This window comes from Procambarus clarkii, chromosome 79 (genome assembly GCF_040958095.1).
Source record: "Procambarus clarkii isolate CNS0578487 chromosome 79, FALCON_Pclarkii_2.0, whole genome shotgun sequence".
Taxonomy (NCBI): Eukaryota; Metazoa; Arthropoda; class Malacostraca; order Decapoda; family Cambaridae; genus Procambarus; species Procambarus clarkii.
The window spans coordinates 17516360-17538183 of NC_091228.1; the positions used below are offsets into that span (position 1 = coordinate 17516360).

The 21824-nt window shown below is 48.7% G+C and overlaps 1 protein-coding gene across 5 annotated transcripts in view; it reads right to left on the bottom strand.

Annotated features, from left to right (window-relative positions):
- Nucleotides 1-21824, bottom strand: part of Shark (SH2 ankyrin repeat kinase) — a 433095-nt gene that overhangs the window by 44788 nt on the left and 366483 nt on the right. For 3 of the 5 annotated variants that reach the window (XM_069314558.1, XM_069314563.1, XM_069314560.1), the window contains one exon: nucleotides 13588-16146. The exons of 1 other annotated variant lie outside the window; for it this stretch is intronic. In XM_069314558.1, coding sequence (XP_069170659.1) covers nucleotides 15964-16146 — 183 coding nt within the window. In that variant the 3' untranslated portion in view covers nucleotides 13588-15963. Of the gene's footprint in view, nucleotides 1-13587; nucleotides 16147-21824 lie in introns of those variants that run through there. One more of the 5 variants, XM_069314562.1, reaches the window with a different exon arrangement.

A 21824-nucleotide genomic window follows, 5' to 3' on the forward strand; every position in this document is an offset into this window, starting at 1 on the left:
ATTTTTCATACATAAAACAATCAGGTATAAATATAAATCATAAATAAGATAAGTGAACATTCAACTGCAATTTATTGAGAACTCTTGTTGTGGTATGGGAGAGGGTCAGGAGAGGAGATGGAGGAGGGGTGGTGTTGGCCTATGGAAAGTGGGGAGGGAGGGAGGGAGGGATGAGGAGGTGAGTGTTTAGATCTTCTGCTCACCTTAAACGCTTTCATATATGCATCGCAGGTTCCAGATTTTCCTTTTACACATTTCACTACCTCTGTTATGTGGCAGCCAGTCAGAACCAGTCATTTACTGTCACAACAAGTCAGTCAAGTATTCACAGTCAAGACCAGTCACAGGCAGTCATAACCAAAGGTAGTCAAGCATTCAGAGTTGTGATAGCAACCGGTTAGGTATTTACGATCAGTCAGGCAATTACAGTCAATCAGGCATTTACAGTCAATCAGCCATTTTACAGTTAATCATACAGTCAATCAGCCATTTTACAGTTAATCATACAGTCAATCAGCCATTTTACAGTTAATCATACAGTCAATCAGCCATTTTACAGTTAATCATACAGTCACTCAGGCTTTCACAGTCACAACCAGTCAGTTGGTAAACAATAAGAGTTTAATGTCAGGTGCTCAACAGTCTGCCTTCCTATACATACACCAGCTGGTATAGATAATAATAAATACACCAGCTGGTAGCAAGAAAGCCCACTGTATTAATACCATCCAGACATGGCCGGAAGGGTCCAGTGTGGAGAATGGGGGGATGGAGATAGCGGGAAGGGTCCAGTGTGCAGGATGAGGGGTCTTGGGGAGGCGCCGGGGGTGACCAGCTCCTGTGTTAGTCCTAGTCAGAAGCTCGCCCACTGCAGCAACCCATCTTACGCCACCACCTGCTTGCCCACTGTTAAATTTCTGCTTACTCACCTGCCCACCCACTGTCTCCTGACCGCCCTGCTACCCACCAGCTCTGTGCCCGCCCTGCCACCCACCACTTTAGTCGACCATCTGCCCATTCAGCTGTCTGTACGCCCACTATGCCCACCCACTATGTTCACTCTGCTAACCATCTCACTACTACCTGCCAACACACCATGACACCTGCCCGACCACTGCTGCCTGCTTATCCACCCACTTTGCCGCCTGCCCTTCTACTCATTCATCCACTCACTCTACTGCCTGTGCACCCACTGCTGCCCACCCACTCACCCCTCCACGTGTTCTTTCCTTACATGATTCTAGTGTGGTGTTTCTCAAAGATTTTCTTTCCTGCCCCCCCCCCCCCATCCTTACCAGAATCTCCTTCCCACTCGCCTGCCATTCATTTGGTCCCCGCCCACCATCCATCCATCTAGTCTCTCCATCCATCCATCCAGTCCCCCCACCATCCATCCATCTAGTCTCTCCATCCAGAGTCTCCCCCACAATCCATCCATCCAGTCCCCCCACCATCCATCCATCCATCCATCCAGACCCCCTTATCCATCCATCCAGTTCCCCCCCCCCCCAACCATCCATCCAGTTGCCCCCATCAATCCATCCAGTCCCCTCACCATCCATCCTGTTGCCCTCTCAAATATGACTAAAAAGTTAGTGACAGTTTAAATCCTTCAGATAATAGTGAGGCCCATAATTTAACGACTTGGGTATAGCCCCATATAGGTCTTTAATTAAACTGAGTGGATACTGAATAAGCACCACGTATTCCGAGGCAATTTTGTACACCGAGTCGAATTTTACAATGAAATTGACTGTGTACACCAAAAAATTTGTACTCCGGGGTATTCGTAGACTGAGGTTCCACTGTATTGGGTTTCTACATAAAATTGTACATTTCATTAAATTTTTCATCAACAAATACTCGTAAAATGTAAACTATATCGAATGAATAAAACCAACTACAATAAAACAAAAACAAATACATTTAGAGGCATGAGGCATCGGGGAATCATCCTATAATAATCAAACCAGTGTTGAATGTATGAAATTCCTCTTTCTGGTAGAGCCCCGGTGGTTCCCTGAAGCTCGATATTCTTCAATTCTAAAATGTCCCTTTCTCACCTCACAGAGGTACAGGAAATGAGTGACAATTCACCCCTCCACCGGTAAAGCATCCAAAAACTCCACAAAATTTTACTAAGAAATGAAGATGACTCTGAGGCACAAAATGGGACTCATAATTGAATCCGAGGGGGTAGCAGCTGAGCTATCAGATTCATACACAGGAAGATATGAAAAACTATTCCCCTAAAGCAAAAGACCCTATGCAGAGGAGACCAAGGTCCACACAAAGGGTTGAAAGGTAGCTATGAACTCTTCTTGGCCTCCTCATGAGCCCATGAAGGCTCTGGGGCAGAACCAAATTCCTTGCTCAACACCTGCAACAGAAAGGCAAAAATTCCTGCAACAGAAAGGCATCGGCTTGAGGAGAAGGTTTGTAGTGAGAGGGAGGAAAAGGCTCAACTTTCTCCACCTTTAAAGTAGAATAAAAAGAATCATAGACTTGTCCAGGTGGAGATCATCAACACTTCCAATTTTGAGTCCCTAAACACCATTGGGGCCAACTCCGAGGCATTAAATTGATCAATATGCTGTGAATGCTTAACCCGAGGAAACTAGCTTGCAAAATGGCAGCTGCCTGAAAAAGCTTCTAAACTTGAAGCTGAATTAATAAGGGCAGAGATCAAGTGGGAACAACAAACCTCAGAGGACTCATGGGTGTCACTGAACCAGCAGGCAGCATGGCAGATCCAGAAAGAATGATCATTGTTAGGTAGAAAAGACGATGAACACCTTTCAAGCTTGCATTTAGCGAGCATGGGTTTGAGAGGGTTCGATGGGCCTATCCATAATGAACCTTGCCAAAGACCTTCGAGAGACTTACCAAGACCTGAGGACAGCTAACCAAGAAGAAGCTCTCAGGTACTGGAGTGGTTTGCAGAAAAAACAGTCACCAAAAGCAGCCAAAACAACCAGGCTATGAATGGTGACTGCAGTGCCCTGTGTAAACAAGCACACAAGCCTCAGCAAAATTCCTGAAACCAGCAACTTCACAAACAAGAGGACACAGATTCAAGCTAAGGAAAATGGGTGCCGAAAAAATATTTGAAAGTTTTCTTTTGCAAAACAGAGTGGTAGATGGTTGGAAAAAGTTAAGTAGGTGGTGGAAGCCAAAACCATCAGTAGTTTCAAAGTATTACACGATGAAGAGTACTGGGAAGATGGGACACCATAAGTGTAGCTTTCATCCTGTAACTATATTTAGGAAATTACAACCAAAAGAAAGCTCCTAACCAAGGGCCCAAATAGAGGAATCAATGATTCATGATTAGTACAAGGTGATGCTCTTGACGCTGTTGGCCTGGCATCACAGGGACGAACTTCCAAACACACCAGCGAAGATAACTCTAAGCAGAGGTAGTATCAGTAGGCACCCAGGAAAGAAAATCCTGAGTGCATGCAGCCCCAAATGCAATGAAAGCTAACTCCACACAACAAACAGAGACAAAATATGCATATGAAGCTAACAATAAAATTAGAAAATATATAAGCAAATGACCCTTGCAGGATGAACAAAATCCAAGGATAACCGGCACTTAGCTTGAAGAGACGGGGCTTACCCATGACTGGCAGATCAGAGCATTACAAACAAAACTTTATGCCAGCCACCAGTAACAGAGCTGGCTGGTCAGGTAAGCCGGATTGGGCTGCCTGGTAGTGGTTATCAGTAATAATGAGTTTCCTGGTAGCTGGATTAATCTCTTGATCTGTGTGAATTGTTAGTAGGCTTTGGCTGTTTTAAGGCTTTGTTTTCTGTTAAATCTCTAGTTGTCTGTAAAACTTCACTGACTTCCTGGAATCTTTCACAGTGGGAGCTAGGTCTGTCACTCGTTCCCTTCACCTCTGTGAGGGGCTAGGTCTGTCACTCATTCCCTGCACCCCTGTGAGGGGCTAGGTCTGTCACTTGCTCCCTGCACCTCTGAGGGTGGCTAGGTCTCGACCCTGGTTGGCCAAACAAACTTCCGAGACTGATGTGACCTTTTAGTATGGAGCAATCTCAGCAAGATAGCTTCAGGGAGCCAATAAGGAAGTGGAGGGGAGGGAAGGTACCCCTCAGAAAATTGTACAGTATTGACATTTATTTGGATCAAGTTTTTAATTTCACTTTACTTGTACTTTAATTTCACTAAGTTACTAATTAATAACTATGTCTCCCATAACAGCTGGTTAATATCTGTAGTACAGACATTAACAGGGTCCAGATTCGATCCCCCAGGCATGACAGGATGGGCATGTTTCCTTTCACCAAATGCCTCTGTTCACATACAGTGGTAAATAAGTATCAAGAAGTTAGACAAATTTGTGGGGTGCATCCTGGAGGTCATGAGTAGATGGCCTAGGGGGACAATGATAGGTCTAAGTAGAGGCTCCATGTCCCCAACACTGGGAATTAAACACAAGTTGCAGATGATGGGTCACAATAATGTGGCTGAAGATATGATGACCAAACCACACATCAGAAAATGGACAAACAACAGTGTTTTGGTCCGTCCTGACCTATTATCAAGTGATGTGATAGAAGAGAGGAAAGTATGAGTAAATAAATAAGGTAAGAGTGATGCGAGCAGTGAGGTGCAGGTTAGAGAGAAAGGTGAGACTAAGATGAAAGGTAAGAATAGGATGAGGATAAGAATGGGATGAGGGTAAGAATGGGATGAGGGGTAAGAATAGGATGAGGATAAGAATGGGATGAAGGTAAGAATGGGATGAGGGTAAGAATGGGATGAGGGGTAAGAATAGGATGAGGGGTAAGAATAGGATGAGGGGTAAGAATAGGATGAGGGGTAAGAATAGGATGAGGGGTAAGAATAGGATGAGGGGTAAGAATGGGATGAGGGGTAAGAATGGGATGAGGGGTAAGAATACGATGAAAGGTAAGAATGGCATAAAGGTAAGAATGGGATGAGGGGTAAGAATAGGATGAGGGGTAAGAATAGGATGAAAGGTAAGAATGGCATGAAGGTAAGAATGGGATGAGGATAAGAATGGGATGAGGATAAGAATGGGATAAGGGGTAAGAATAGGATGAGGGGTAAGAATGGGATGAGGGGTAAGAATGGGATGAGGGGTAAGAATGGGATGAGGGGTAAGAATGGGATGAGGGGTAAGAATAGGATGAGGGGTAAGAATAGGATGAGGGGTAAGAATAGGATGAGAGGTAAGAATAGGATGAGGGGTAAGAATAGGATGAGGGGTAAGAATAGGATGAGGTTAAGAACGAGATGAAGGTAAGAATGGGATGAAGGTAAAAATGGGATGAGGTAAGAATAAGAGGAAAGGTAAGAAAAAGAAAAGGGGTAAGAAAAATGGGTAGGCATAAGTCAGGTCATGTTTGTTAAAAAGGTTGGTGTATTTAAGTATCTACTGTGAAGGGGAAGAGTCAGCAGCAACAAAGCCAGGACTCGGGTTGTGTATCAAAGTCGATTCGACAAGATTGGGTTTGTGAAGGGTATAGTCAGGAAAATTTATTTTAGAAGAAGACCAAACTACAGGATGATTGGAGTCTGTGACATGACAGAAGAGAGCATTGTTGATGCCTGCAGACTTAACGCTTCTTGTGCACTTCTTAAGTCTATCATTCAGTGCATGGCCTGTTTCACCAAAGTATTGGTGAGGATAAGACGAACAGAAAATGGAGTAGACACCAGCAGCATTTGAAGCAGGAGGAGCAGTCTGAACCAGATTATTATGAAGAGTGTTAGTTTACCAAAAGGTGAGTTTTACATCAAGAGGATGAAGGGTATTACTGAGATTTTTTGAGTTCGGATATGGAGGGAAGGCACAGGAACACGAAAGAAGTGTTAAGTCTACAAACACAAATAATGCTTTTTTTTGTCATGTTAGGGACTGCTCATCCTATTGATTGGTCTTCCTCAAAAATAATCTTTCCTGCCTCTACTCTACACAGACGCCGTCTTGTCAAATCGGCTCTGATACACAACATACCCAACATGAACCTTAGTCCTGGCTTTGTTGCTGTTGACTCTTCCTTTTTATGGTATCTACTTAAATGCTCTAACCTTCTTAACAAACACGACCTGACTTAAGCCTACCCATTTTTCTCATCTCTTTTCTTTTTCTAACCTTTCCTCTTACCTCCTCCTTATTCTTACCTCATCCAATTCTTACCTTCATCTCATTTCTACCATTCATCTTATTCTTACCTTTCATCTTACTCTTATCTTTCTCTTACCTGCTCCTCACCTCTCACCTCATTCTCTTATCTTATTTATTTGCTTGTACTTTCCTTTCTTGTATCACACGACTTGATAATGGTGCAGGATGGATCGAAACATCATCATTTTTCCATTTTCTGAAGGTACTCTTAGTCATCAAAAACACAAGTTGTCATCCAAAAAATTGGAGGTTAACTTCTGTATATTGTACTAATATAAAAAGTGGCTTCAGCAAACTGCATTACCTGAAAACACGTCTGGTATTTTCTGATTCAAGCTGTTCTATAAACCTTTTCAGGTGTTGCATAATAGTTAAGAGTATAGTTAAGAGCTGTGGCAAGATTCACAGGAGAGTTTGAGGCAACCCAAATGTGTTCTGCAAGGTCAGTCAGCCAGGGTGTCTTTGCAACAGCTGATCTCATCCCCTGTAAATCAAGTCACTTAGAGACCACAGTCAGCTTTGGCCTTGTGTACCCGACCTTCATTATCTCATCTTGCGATGATTTTGAGACTCAACATCCCCGCAGCCTGGTCCCCAACCAGGCCTCCTCCACTACCGTGAAACATATACAATATATGTGAAACATACATGTGAAACATATACAACATATCAAAAAATACCTGAACTTCTACCAATTATTATCTTATGGGGGTCCCATGGTTGGATACTAGAAGCCTATTAGGCTTATCCAGCTCCACCTATAGACCAACCACTGATGATCTTCCCATGATGTAATCCACCCAGGTACCTATTTTCTGCTAGGTCAACAGAAACATCAAGTGAAATGAAACATACCCAACTATCTCAATCCTGCCTGGAGATGAAATCTGGGATTCAGGGTTGCAAGCTGAGGACGTTGACCACTGCACTACGCAGCCCAACACACACTCAAGGAAATGTAATTTGCCTTAGTACCTCTTAATGTTTACACAATACATTCAGTCTAAGGTTTCTTAATATCACATCTCAGCACTTCTCACATACTCACCCTTATGGTGAATATTTCTACCTTGAATATTCAGGCCAGACAATGGAACTGACCCTCAATTTTTATTATTAGATTAACCACGTTCTTGTGATTTCAATGTGATAGTAACATTATGCCTCAAAATGTCTTAAAAGTACAAAAAAAAATCTAACGTATGTTGCCACTAATGCAGAGGAACTAAACAGCAAGGGAGGAAGAGAGACAAGCACATATTGCATAGGAATTATGGTCACATCACTGACTTATTGAGTACTGACTATGGACAATGGATGAGAGCCTAAATGTTAAGAGTAACATATACTGGATTATCACAGAATGAATCAGAAGCTTTCTGGTGGGAATGCTAGCTATAAAAGCACAGTATTTGAACAAGTTTAACATTTGAAATGCATAACAGCACTTGTGCATAGAGATTTTTGACATGCCAAGCAGCCTAACATCATCGCAGTGAAGAGCTTCAACACTCGAAGTAATCCTCAGACTGACATGACAGGCGGCCTACGTCACCACAGTGAAGAGCTTCAACACTCGAAGTGATCCTCAGACTGACATGACAGGCGGCCTACGTCACCACAGTGAAGAGCTTCAACACTCGAAGTGATCCTCAGACTGACATGACAGGCGGCCTACATCACCACAGTGAAGAGCTTCAACACTCGAAGTGATCCTCAGACTGACATGACAGGCGGCCTACGTCACCACAGTGAAGAGCTTCAACACTCGAAGTGATCCTCAGATTGACATGACAGGCGGCCTACGTCACCACAGTGAAGAGCTTCAACACTAAGTGCTCCTTAGACTAGATTTTTATAGAACAGTAAAAAAAAAAAAAAAAAAACATTGAATGTAATGAAATACCATTTTCTGTGCGAGGCCCGGAGGCTTCCCGGAGCTATCCGGGCCGATATGGATATATTAGATTTTGGCATCAGTGAATGTGAATGGAGTTCCAGGCCTACTAGGGATCACAAGCCAGAACCTGGCCCCCTCTGAAGAGGCATGAGGAGGAGGCCTATGGAAATCCCCCGGGTGCTTGGAGGTACTCTATGTCTGCCATCAACCAGGTCAGGCACCCAGAAAGATAGGCGTCCCCAAAACAAACCTCTATTCTGGAAAAAGTAACCTCTAAAATATTGGTACTGAAAGTCGAACTAGTGGTCAGATCTTCCCAAATGAAAACTAGCATACGAGCATGACGTCACCACGTTACCACGCCATCGTCTGTGCAACCTCCACCCCCCCCCCCCCTCTAGCCCTAGACCCCTCACGCCAGCTATCCACCCCGCAGTTCTGAGGCTGGATGCCAAAAATCCCAAAAAGAAAACCGCTGACCGGAGGGAGGGAGAGTTGCCAGGGGGACTCTGGGGTCTCACCCAGAAAATGGCGTTTCATTACATTCAACGCTCGTTTTCTGGGGGGTAGCCCTGTTGACTCCCTAGAGCTACTTACCCAAAGACAAAAACAAGAGGGACTTACCCGGGAGGCAGTCGGCCCTCGCTCCTTAAGGCGAAGTTGAGACAACTGGCTGCAACCGCCAACCCAATGCGACAAAGGCCCGACTGGGCCCCAGCAACGTTGACAAGGTAGCGAGCGACCAGGACCCTGTTCGACCACTAAAAACCCCATGCCCGAATGTCAGCCCAAGACATACAGTATTACCAAAGACGGCAGCTGTCATGTTCATAGAAAATGGTACCATCCGTTTGTATGTGTTGTGGCTCAGACGGCAGAAAGAGGAAAACAAGAAAGCATACAGGACGCCCACCAGCTTGGAAGCTGCTAGTCATGTATCAGTTTAAGTATTAAAGTCAGTAACCAAGCAATGGCTTTATGTCAACCCTACAACCAAGACTTCCTCAGTAACACACAACTCCACAGCAGCCAGTGCAGCAAACTTATGAACGTCGTGGGCACGAGGATAGACCGCAGGCCAGCTAGCCCGAATAACTCTGTACTCACCTATTTGTGCTTGCGGGGGATGAGCTTTGGTCCCGCCTCTCAACTGTCAATCAACTGGTGTGCAAGTTCCTGAGCCTACTGGCCTCTATCATATCTACATTTAAAACTGTGTATGGAGTCAGCCTCCACCACATCACTGCCTAATGCATTCCATCCGTTAACTACTCTGACACTAAAAAAGTTCCTTCTTATGTCCCTGTAGCTCATGTGGGTACTCAGTTTCCACCTGTTTCACCATGTTCGCGTCCCGCCAGTGTTGAATAGTTTATCCTTGTTTACCCGGTCGATTCCCCTGAGGATTTTGTAGGTTGTGATCATGTCCCCCCTTACTCTTCTGTCTTCCAGTGTCGTAAGGTGCATTTCCCCCAGCCTTTCCTCATAACTCATGCCTCTTAGTTCTGGGACTAGTCTAGTAGCATACCTTTGGACTTTTTCCAGCTGGGTGGACGACCTGGGAGACCCGAACCCTGGAAAAGGGAAGAAGGGAAATTGTGGTGAACCCAAAGCGCAACCCCGGCCACTGAAGACGTGGCGCACAGGTAACAGCGAAGAGCCACAACCGGACACATGACGCACCCTCAGCCTGACCAAGAATCAACAACCCAAGGACCCTTCCGGAAAACAGCAGTCTCATTCTTTGCCAGAAAAGAAGGAGACAGCTGCAAACGAACAAACCTAACACCAGGACTAAAAGAGCAGAAACCCCAGCGCCAGAGGGGAGCTTGAAGCTCCCTGACTCGACCCCCAGAGGCCAACAAGAAAGGAGCTTACGCCAAACAATCCTGAACCGAAGGGGCCACCACAAACCAAAGAGAAGAGAGAAAAGAGAGCACCCAGTCCAATGACCAGGATGGCTCAGGCAGTACATGAGCAGGCCACGCAGTCAGGGAATGGCACCACATATACTGGGAGACGCCTTGACCACGCCAAAGCAAAGAGGTCCACCTCCGGGAGCCCGTACGACCGGCAGAGCCAACTGAAGGAGTCGGTGTCGACCGTCCATTCAGTGGACAGGGGAATGAACTGAGACAGGCCTTCCACCAGGACGTTGGACACCCTCCAAACGTGAACAGCCAGGAGGAGAGCCAAATCCTGAGAACTCAGCAGACGACTCACCCAAAGCAACCAGCCCCAAAGAACCAAGAACCACATCGAACTCCTGCAGTGCTGGCTATGAACCACCAGGGAGCAGTCCGAATGGAGCCAGATCATCGATCCGCAAGCAACCCGCACCCTCCGAAGAGACATCAACACCGGCGCAAACTCCCACACCGAGCTGTGAGCCTGAAGGAAGGACGAACCCCACCACCCCTGGCCAACCTGGTGAGCACTGGTCACAAAGCCCCATCCAAGGGATGATGCATCCATGTACACATCGAGTGAGGGCTCGGGAAGGCACCAAGGCGAACCCCCTGGTTCGCAAGCACCGAAGAATCCGAAGAGGAAGTTGGCGACACAGCAATCAACGCAGGGGCTTCCGGAGGCCGAATGCAGCGATCGAGAGGCAGAAGGGTTGTCCCCGAAGGAACCAGAACAGCTGACGAAGCCAAACACAACCCAGTGGGTAGACCATCATGGCAAAGGTCAGGCTCCCGCACAAATCCTCAAGCAACCGCCGAGTGACCCGGGAGCACCCCAGAACAAGTGAAGGCGGAACCGCAGCCTAAGCAGAGCCTCTGGAGGGAGAGACAAGGAAGTGGTCCAAGAGTCCCACAAAAGACCCAGCCAAGACCGAACCTGAGAAGGAACCAGATGGGACTTCCTCCAGCCCACCAGGAACCCTAACCTGGCAAGCTGGGAAAGAACCAAAACCCTGGCAAGCAGACACATGGACTGGCTGGAAGCCCACACCAACCAGTCGTTGAGGTAGGTTAGGACCCGAACTCCAAAAAGAAGCAGAGGGGCACCACGTCTCGGGTAAGGTGCTTAAACACGTGAGGTGCCAGGTTCAAGCCAAATGGAACGCAACGAAAGCAGGAACCCCGATGTTCCACAACAAAACCGAGCCAGTCCCTGAACCCCCGGATGAAACAGGACGTTCCAAAACGCATCCTGTAAGTCCAAGGACACCACCCAAGCGCCTGACTCCAAAAGAAGCCAGACCTGGGACAGTAGGCATCCGAAAGGAGGGGCAAAAGAGAAAACAGGAGGACCCCCTTCCTAAGACGACTCGACAGAGCATAGAAGAGGCTCTCTCCGCCAGCCCTAAACCCCTCGAAGAGTGAGGAGCTCCCCAACACCACCGCAGGCAATCGAAACTGACCCGAAAAGCCCACAAAGCCTGAGACCAGGGGTGAGCAAACAGCGCGAGTCCCGCCCCCATCGTCCTGTCAATGGGACAAACTGCTAAAGAGCTGATGCCCTTGAGGAGAACCTGACCAACGAGCAGAGCTAGAACCACACCGACCAGATGAAGGCGGGTTCGAAGGCGGCACCAACATTGAAACTGGTACCACCTGCCTACCCCGAAGGAAGGAACCCCGAGTCCTGGCATGACCCCACCGGGAAGAACTCCCACGGGCCTACTCCCACGGGCCTACCCCCATGAGCCCTCCCCCATTCCCATCCCCGGAGAACCAATAAATCCAACATCGGGTAACAACAAGCAGAAGGGAGAAGAAAACCTAAGAGCTAGGGGCCAAGGAAGAGGAAACGAAGAACCAAACCCGAACGAAGAAGGATCCAATATGGAGGCATAATCCAGGTCGCACAGGAGGTAAGCCACAATGGCTTCCCGCACGACATGAGGCAGGAATGGGAAGCCAAAAACCACTGGAAGGACAGGACCGATGGGCTCACACCCCACCATAAGGCACAGAGCTGGAGGACAAGAAAACAGGAGCCAGAGTCACTCGACCGTTGCCAATCACATCAGCCAAAGTAATGCGGAGTGGATAGCCAGTATGAGAATATGAGGCTCCTCCTTCCCCCTCCTGGGAAGGAAGGGGTGCGCAGACGACTGCGCGGTAACTAGGTGATGTCATGATCGTTTGCTAGTTTTCATTTGGGGAGTTCAAGCCACTAGTTCAGCTTTCAGTAGCAATATTTTCACCAGAATAGGGGGTTTGTTTCGGAGCACCTACATTTCTGGGTGCCTGACCCTGTCGATGGAAGACACAGAATGCTTCCAACCACATGGGGGTTTCTATAGGCCATTGCTCCTCGTGCCCTTTCTGAGGGGGACAGGTTCTGGCTTGTGGTTCCCGGTAGGCCTAGAACTCCATTCACATTGATGCCAAAGTCTAATATATTCATATCAGCCTGGATAGCTCCAGGGAGCCGACGGGGCTCCCCCCAGAGAAAACAGCGTTGACTGTAATGAAATGCCATTTTCTGGGCAAGCCCCGGAGGCTCCCTGAAGCTATCATACTGACATGTGCCATATTAGTTTGGTGCTATCAGTCCTTGGAGTTTGAGTGCCTACCGGGGACCACGAGCAAGAATTTGGCCCCCTCAGAGAGGCAAAGGGAGAAATGGCCATATGAGCTCTCTATAGTTATAGTTTGTCATGTCTGCCATCGACCGGGAATACCACCAGAAAAGTAGGCGAACCATTACAAACCTCTAACTGGTGAAAATTGCAACCTATGTTCAATCAGAGCCAAAGAACTTCCCCCAATGAAAAACAATGAAGGCAACATGTCATTCAACTAGCGAGCTCGCTCGTTAGCCCTTCACCCACCCCCAACAGTGGGGAGGAGGGACTCCACTTAGGCGAGTCGTCCACCCCACCCTCAGTTCGGAGAATGATGAAAACTGCTGACCGGAGGGAGGGTGTCAGGGAGCCTTCGGGGCTTGTCCAGAAAATGCCACTTCATTACATTCAACATTGCTTTTCAGAGGGGAGAAAAGTCAGCTCCCTGAAGCTATCTACCCACAGATAAGAAAAAACAGGGACTTACCCGCCTGACAGCTGAGTAGACAGTGCTTCGGATTCGTAGTCCTGAGGTTCTGGGTTCGATCCCTGGTGGAAGCGGAGACAAATGGGCAAAAAGTTTCTTGCACCCTGATGCCTCTGTTACCTAGCAGTAAATAGGCACCTGGGAGTTAGATAGCTGCTACGGGCTACTTCCTGGGGGTGTACTTACCTAAGTGTAGTTACAGGATGAGAGCTACGCTCGTGGTGTCCCGTCTACCCCAGCACTCTTTGGCATATAACACTTTGAAATTACTGACAGTTTTGGCCTTCACCACTTTCTTACCAAACTTGTTCCAACCGTCTACCACTCTGTTTACAAAAGTGATTTTTCTTATATTTCTCTGGCAGCTTTGTTTTATGAGTTTAAATCTATGACCTCTTGTTCTTGAAGTTCCGGGTCTCAGGAATTCTTCCCTATCAATTTTATCGATTCCTGTTACTATTTTGTATGTAGTAATCATATCACCTCATTTTCTTCTATCTTCCAGTTTTTGCATATTTAATGCCCCTAACCTCTCCTGGTAGCTCTTGCCCTTCAGTTCTGGGAGCCACTTAGTGGCATGTTGTTGCACCTTTTCCAGTTTGTTGATATGCTTCTTAAGATATGGACACCATACAAATGCTGCATATTCCAGCTTTGATCTAACAAGAGTCATGAACAATTTCTTTAGTATTTCTCCATTCATGTATTTAAAAGCAATTCTGAAGTTAGAAAGTGTAGCATAGGCTCCTCGCACAATATTCTTAATGTGGTCCTCAGGTGACAGTTTTCTATCTAGAACCACCCCTAGATCCCTTTGTTTGTCAGAATTCTTTAAAGTTTTCTCACATAATTTATAGGTTGTGTGGGGTCTATGTTCTCCAATTCCACATTCCATAACATGGCATTTATTCACGTTAAATTCCATTTGCCAAGTGTTGCTCCATATACTTATTTTGTCCAGGTCTTCTTGAAGGGCATGAAGATCATCTAGGTTTCTTATCTTCCCTATTATCTTAGCATCATCAGCAAACATGTTCATATAATTCTTTATTCCAACTGGTAGATCGTTTATGTAGACAATGAACATTACCAGTGCAAGAACTGAACGCTGTGGTACTCCACTCGTAACATTCCTCCAATCCAATACATTGACTCTGATTATGGCCCTCATTTTTCAGTCAGCCAGGAAATTTTTCATCCATGTTAGAAGCTTACCTGTTTCCCCTCCAATATGTTCTAGTTTCCAGAACAACCTCTTGTGTGGAACTCTGTCGAAAGCCTTTGTAACAAAAAAGGAGGCCTTAGCCTCCCCTTAGCCACGGGAAGGCTAAGCCTTGAAACCATCTCAAGATAACCTCAAGATACTCAGGAGGCAGCAGCACCGCAGGGCTCACAATGAAGATGAAACAACTGGCCGCAAAAAACGTCCCAATGCAACATAAGGCTGCACAGGGCCCCAGAATGTTTAGAAGATCAGGCGGTCAGGACCCTGTTCGATTTCCAAAACACTCGCACCCGAATATTGACCCAAGACATGTCCTACAAGATTCAGGGTTGAAGGTGTCTCCGACCCAACAGGCAGCATGACAGAGGTAGGATGTATGATCGTCACCAGGAGGCAAAGTCAACGAACACCCCTCGGTATCACACAAGGCGAGACAGGGCTCGGAAGACACGTCCATGGTACCCCCGAGCCCTATAGGGATTTCCAGGGCCTGTAGGGGTATGTTAGCTCTACAGGAAGCCCAGGCACTGGAGCCAGCTAAGCCAGTAACCCCTGTCTACTGCTGGCAAACTGACAACCGGCGTCGCTGAGAAACCTCGGAACAAAAGATAATGACTACCAAACACAACCTAGGCTAGCGTAATGGGAAACTAGGCAGACCTCCTCTGCTGAGGAAGCGAGAATGCACTAAAAAATAAAGAAACAAAAAGTACCCCAGAGCAACACACAGACTAACCAGTCCCTAAGGAGAATCCTCGGCCGCCGCTGAATGCAAGCTGAGCCGGCTGCAGTGCACCCACCCCCCGCACCCAGCACAAATCCACTCCCTACCCGGGGCAAGATAAGAAGCCCAAAACCCCCAGCAAACCCCAAGGGCGAGAACAACACCAAGTGATGAAGTCCTCAAATGAGAGTGAGACTCGAACGACCCAGGGAAGAGAACTCTGACCCACAAGGGAAGTACTTACCAGGCACCTAGGGAAGGGAATCCTAGGCACATGCAGCTCAGAATACTTGTAGGAACACCTGGTCACAACACAGTTGACAAAGTCACAAATGCAAAGCCAGACAAAAATTGAGGCCAAATTGAGGTCAGAGAGGACATGTGAACACCAGCACATCAGTCTACGAACTGAGGGTGGTGCGGCAGTCTCACCTGAGCTAGGTCCCTCTTTTCCCTGTCGGGAGAGGGTGAGGCGCTAACAAGTGGGCACGCTAGTTGGATGATCTGTTGCTTGTTTCACTGTTTTCTATTGGGGAAGTTCATTGATTCTCTTCGGACATAGATTGCAATTTCTAGCAGATAGAGATTTGTAATGGTTCGTTTACATTTCAGGTGGTATCCCTGGTTGATGGCAAACATGACAAACTCTAAATATAGAGAGCTCATATGAGTGGGCCTCCCTGAGTGGGTCAGGTTCTGGCTCGTGGCCCCCAGTAGGCACTCGAACTCCAAAAGACTGATGGCACCAAACTAATATGGCACATGTTAGTTTGATGGCTTCAGGAATCCAACAGGGCTCCCCTCAGAAAATCACAATAACCCAAGATATTTTGTTTGCAAAATAAATTCTGTAGATATTCATTGCATACAAAATAATGGCAAGTAATCCCTTTCAAAATATGGAACACAAACTTTTATTGATAATATCATTTGAAATATGGTTTAATATTTATATACTCTGGTTTAGTTCTGAAAATGGCTGCTAGCTCTCTAAAAGCTGGTCTCTTTGGTGCCTTATAACTCCAGCACCGAAGCATTAGGTCAAACACCCCCTTAGGACATTTCTCTGGCTTGGGAAGTCTTTCGTTCTTGTCAAGGAGTTCAACAACCTGAAATTTGTTTATTTAAATTTAGTAATAAATTATATAAAAATCAAATGTTGAATATAATGACACACTTTCTGGTGGGCCTTTGCTACCTCCCAGCAGCTTACAGTCTGGTGAAGCCAAACCTAGAGAAGTGCACCAGGCCTCTGAGACCTAGGCTGACCTAGGTCTAAACTAGGGATCCATGATGTATGAGGATCTCGGGGGTCAGATATCTACTCAAAACCAAGAAAAAAACCCACTTGAAAGACAAGACAAGCAAAACATATTTCAGGTCTGTCTGAAGATAAAAATACTGATACAAACAATCCTTCTTGTAGAACAACATTAACCACTGTGATGCAAGCAGTCATTGTGACATTCTGGCTGTGCGCCAAAAATAAAGTGTTCTCCCTAATTTTTTTTCTTTGTAAATTGTTAAAGTCCCTTCCCTGAACATGTACAGTACATATAAAAAAAACAGCGTTGAATGTAATGAAACGCCTTTTCTGGATGACACCCAGAGGCTCCCCGGAGCTATACTGGGCTGATGTGTATATATTAGACCTTGGCAACAGTCAGTCGAACGAGTTCTAAGCTTACCGAGGACCAGAGCCAGAAACTAGACCCCTCAAGAGAGGCACGAGGAGCAATGGTATGAAGACACCCCCGTGTAATTGGAAGCAGTCTTTGTCTGCCATCTACCAGGTCAGGCAACCAGAAAGGTAGGAATTTCAAAACAAACTACTGCGGTCCAAAAAATTGCAAACCGAAAGCCGAAAAAGTAAAAAGAACTCCCCAATAAAAAAAAAATGGGAAACAAACATGACGTCACCACCACAACTGCTGCGCATCCGTCTGCGCACCCCCCCCCCATCCCCAGGAGAGAGATGCACGGGGGTGGGGGGGGTTCCCCCCAGACCACCATGCAGGCAACTCTCGCCAGTTCAGAGGCTGAGTATCAAAAACGCGAAAAAACGCCGACCGGAGGGAGGGAGGGAGGGATGCTGGGGAGCCTCCGGGTCTCACCCAGAAAATGGCATTTCATTACATTCAACGCTGGTTTTCTGTGGAGAGCCCCTTCGGCTTCCCGGAGCTACTTAACCAAAGATAAGGAAAAAGGGACTCACCCGGGAGGCGGGCGTCAGTCGCTCCTTAACTCAAAGTCAAGACAACTGGCCGCAACCTGCGACCCAAGACTATACACGCCCGAGGAGAACATTAACAAAGTAATGTGCAGCCAGGACTCTGATCAACCTCCAAAAGCCCCGTACCCAAAGATAGGCCAGGACATATTACCAAAACAGCAGCCGAACGCCGAACTTACGAAAGACGTGGGCACGGGGTTAGACTGCAGGCTGGCAGGACCGAATAATCCTGCGGACAACCTGAGAGAAGGGAAACAGGGTCAACCCAAAGCACGTCCTCTGCCACAGAGGCCGTGGCGTGCAAATAACCGCGAAGAGCCACAGACACAAAACATGATGCACCCTCGGCCGAATCAACCAAGCATCAACAACCCAAGGACCCCTTCGGAAAGCAACAGACTCATTCTTCGCCAGAAAAGGAGATGGCTGCAAACGAACGAAACGACCACCGGGACTGAAAGAGCAGAAACCCCTGTGCTGGAGGAGAGCATGAAGCTCCCTGACCCAACCCCCAGAGGCCAATGCCAACAAGAAAAGAGCCTTAGAAAAACAGTCCTGAACCGAGGGGGCAACCACAAACCGAGGAGAAGAGAGAAAAGAGAGCACCCGGTCCAACGACCAGGACAGCTCAGGCGATGTATGAGCAGGCCGGAGGTGAAACAATGCCTGAGAAAGCTTGTGGAATGGAGCAGAAGTGACATCCACCCCGAATGCAAACTGCAGTGGCCCCGCCAGAGCTGCACGATACGATGCGACAGTATCTGGCATAAGATGACGGTCCTGAAACAACCAAGAGAGAAAGGACAAAACAACCCGATCAGAAATCAAAGGCAACCTACAAAGAGACAAAAATGCAGAAAGGACTGCCAGGAAATTTCATACTGCCGTCTAGACGAAACTCGCAGGTGGGACTCCATCAATGAAGCCACCTGATCACCATACAATTGGTGATACACCCACGTCAAAAAGACCAGAAACAGAGTGGAGAAGATCGAATCAGCCACGTACCGGACCAGACAGATCTGCTGAAAGAGGCGGAGCCGCGGGAAGACCCTTGGGTACGGACAGCGAGCAAGAAGCGCCTGAAACCAAGGCTGGCCCGGCCACCAAGGAGCCAACAGGACTACTCTCCCCTGGTAAGTCTCCAACCGAGCCAGGATCCGGAGCAACAACCGGACCAGACGGAAGAGGTATAGGTAACTCCACCTCGACCAGTTCAGCCGAAAGGCATCGACCCCGACGGCCTCGCAGTCTGGGAAGGGCGCCACATAAACTGGAAGATGCTTTGACCACGCTGATGCGAAGAGGTTCACCTCGGGGCGCCCATACGTCCGGCAGAGCCAACTGAACGAGTTGGCGTCGACCGTCCATTCTGTGGAAAGGGGAATGAACCGAGATAGGTCGTCCACCAGGACGTTTGACACCCCCTGAACATGAACTGCCAGGAGAGCCAAACCCTGAGAACTCAGCAGATGAGTCACCCAAAGCGACTAGCCCCAAAAAACCAAGGACCACATCGAAACCCCGCGGTTCAGGCAATGAACAACCGGGGAGCAGTCCGAATGGAGCCGGATTGTTGCTCCTCGAGCGACCCAAATCCTCTGAAGCGAATGCCACACCGCCGCAAACTCCCGCACCGTCAGCTCGACGGAAGGACGGACCCCACCGACCCTGGCTGGCCTGGTGAGCACTTGTCACAAAACCCCAGCCGAGAGATGAGGCATCCGTGAACACATCGAGTGAGGGCTCGGGGAGGTACCACTGCATAGAACCCTGGAAAACCCGCAGAGGAAGCTGGCAACGGAGCAGCCGGCGCAAGGCTCCCAGGATCCGAACCCATCGATTACGAGAGTGCAGAAGGGACGACCCAGAAAACACCAGAACATCCGCCGAAGCCAGATCCGACCCAATGGGTAGACCAACACGGCGAAGTTCAGGCTCTCGCATTGCCACTCGAACAACCGACGTGCGACCCTGGTGTCCTCCAAAAACAGCAGGAGGCAGGACCGCAGCCGCAACAGCGTCGCCAGAGGGAGAGACAAGGAAGCGGTCCGAGAGTCCCACACAAGACCCAGCCAAGTCCAAGCCTGAGAGGTAACCAAATGGGACTTCCTTCAGTTCACCAAGAACCTGAACCCGGCGCGCTGGAAAAGAACCATATCTCTGGCGAGCAGACAACACGGACTGGCTGGGACCCCACACCAGCCAGTCGTTGAGGTAAGCCAGAACCCGAACCCCTAAAAGACGCAAACAGGTCACCACGACCCGGGTAAGGCGTGTGAACATTCGAGGTGCCAGATTCAAGCCGAATGGAAGGCAACGAAAGTGGTAAGCTTGTTGCCCCATGACAAAACCGAGCCAGTCCCTGAACCCCCGGATGAATCGAGACGTGCCAATACGTGTGTCTCTGGAGGTCCAGAGACACCATCCAGGCACCCGGTGCCAAAAGCAGCCGGACCTGAGACAGAGTGGTCATCCGCAAGGAGGAGCAAAAGACCCAGAGATTCAGACTAGACAAGTCCAGTATGAATCGCAGATCCGCACAGTCCCGTTTCGGAACTGAAAACAGGTGGGAAACCCACCTGAGGCACGTTGTCGTTTTGACCACACCCAAGCGAACCCACTCCTGGATGACCTGACAGAGCACAGGAGACGAGGCCTGCCCTGCCAACCTCAATCCCCCTGAAGGAGGAGGATCTACCCAACGCCACCACAGGCCGAAGGAAACGACTTGAAATGCCCATGAATCGTGGGACCAGATGAGAGCAAACAGCGTGAGCCTCTTCCCTATCTATTGTCAACAGGGCAACGTGTGAAAGGGCCGACGACCCCTACGAGGGCCTAACCGACGCCGAGAGGGATCACTGCACTGACCAGACGCCGACAGCTCCAGAGGAGGTGCCAGCCCTGAATCTGGCACTACTGGCTTATGATGACAGAAGGAACCCCGAGACCTGCCACGACCCTTCTAGGCAAGACCTCCATGGCCACCTCCCCCCCTACCGGAGAACCTACAAGTCCGACAAAGGCCGTCAACTAGGTGAAGTCGCCTGCAGAAAATGCACCACCACAGACTCTGCAAACAACAATGGACAAAAAACCAGCGTTGAATGTAATGAAACACCATTTTCTGGGTGAATCCCGGAGGCTCCCCGGAGCTATCCCAGGCTGATATGCTAATGACAGACTTTGGCATCAGTCATGTGTATGGAGTTCTTAGGCCTACCGGGGACCATGGCCAGAACCGGGCCCCCTCAGAGAGGCAAGGGGAGCAATGGCCTATAGAAGCCCCCGTGTGGTTGGAAGCATTCTATGTCTGCCATCGATCGGAACAGGCACCCAGAAAGATAAGCGCCTCAAAACAAACTCCTATCCTGGTTAAAATTGCTACCAAAAGCTGAACTAGTGGATAGAATTACTCCCCAACAGAAAACAAGCAAACTAGTGTGACGTCACACGCCGCTGCGTCGCTGTCTGCGCCGCTCCCCCCTCCCCGGGAGGGGGAGCCCCAGACCTCCCACGCCGGCTATCCACCCATCAGTTCTGAGGCTGGATGTCAAAACACGCAAAAAAACGCCTACCGGGAGGGAGGGTTGTCGGGGAGCCTCCGGGTCTCACCCAGAAAATGGCGTTTCATTACATTCAATGCTGGTTTTCTGGGGGGAGACCCATTGGCTCCCCGGAGCTAACTACCCACAGAGGAAGGTCAAAGGGACGGAACCGGGAGGCGGACAGAACGCACCCCCCATGGAAGCGGGACAACCGGCAGTAAACGCCAACCCAAGGCGCCACAGCCTTGTGGCGCCTTGGGAACAACACGAAAACAACGAGCAGCAAGGTCCCCGTACGAACACCAAAGATCCATGCCCGAACGACCGCAAGGACATGTCGCTCAGACGGCAGCGAGAGCAGCGAAGCCACAAACGCCACGGGCATGAGGGAAGAACACAGGCAGCTTAGCCGCAAGAACACGGCTGACAACCCGGGACACCATCACCTGCGAACCGGGAAGAACAGAACCGGACCAACGCAAAACGCGCCCTGGACACAGATGCCGTGGCACGCCAACAACAGCGGAGGGCAGCCACTGAACACAAAACACAACACACCCCCAGCCTGACCAACCAAGCACCAACAAACCAAGGACCCCTCCAGAACGCAGCAGCCCCACCCCGCGCCAGAAAAGATGGAGACTGCTGCCACCGAACAACCAAAACACTAAAATCGAAGGAGCAAGAAAACACAGCGACCCAACCCCAAGAGGAAAATGCCAAAAGGAAAAAGAGCCGACGAAAAAACAAACCGGAACCGAAGGGGCACTACCAACCGAGGAGAAAACGGAGCACGCTGACCAGAGACCAGGACGGTGCAAGCGGCGCATGAACAGGCCGGAGGTGAAACAACGCACGAGACAGCTTACTAACAGTGCAGAAGCAACACCAAGACCGAAAGCAAGCCGAAGCGACTCCGCCAGCGCCGCACGAAAAGAGGCGACAGTATGTGGCAAGACGACAGCCCCCAACCCCCACCAGAAAACTTAGCCGACGCTAACAA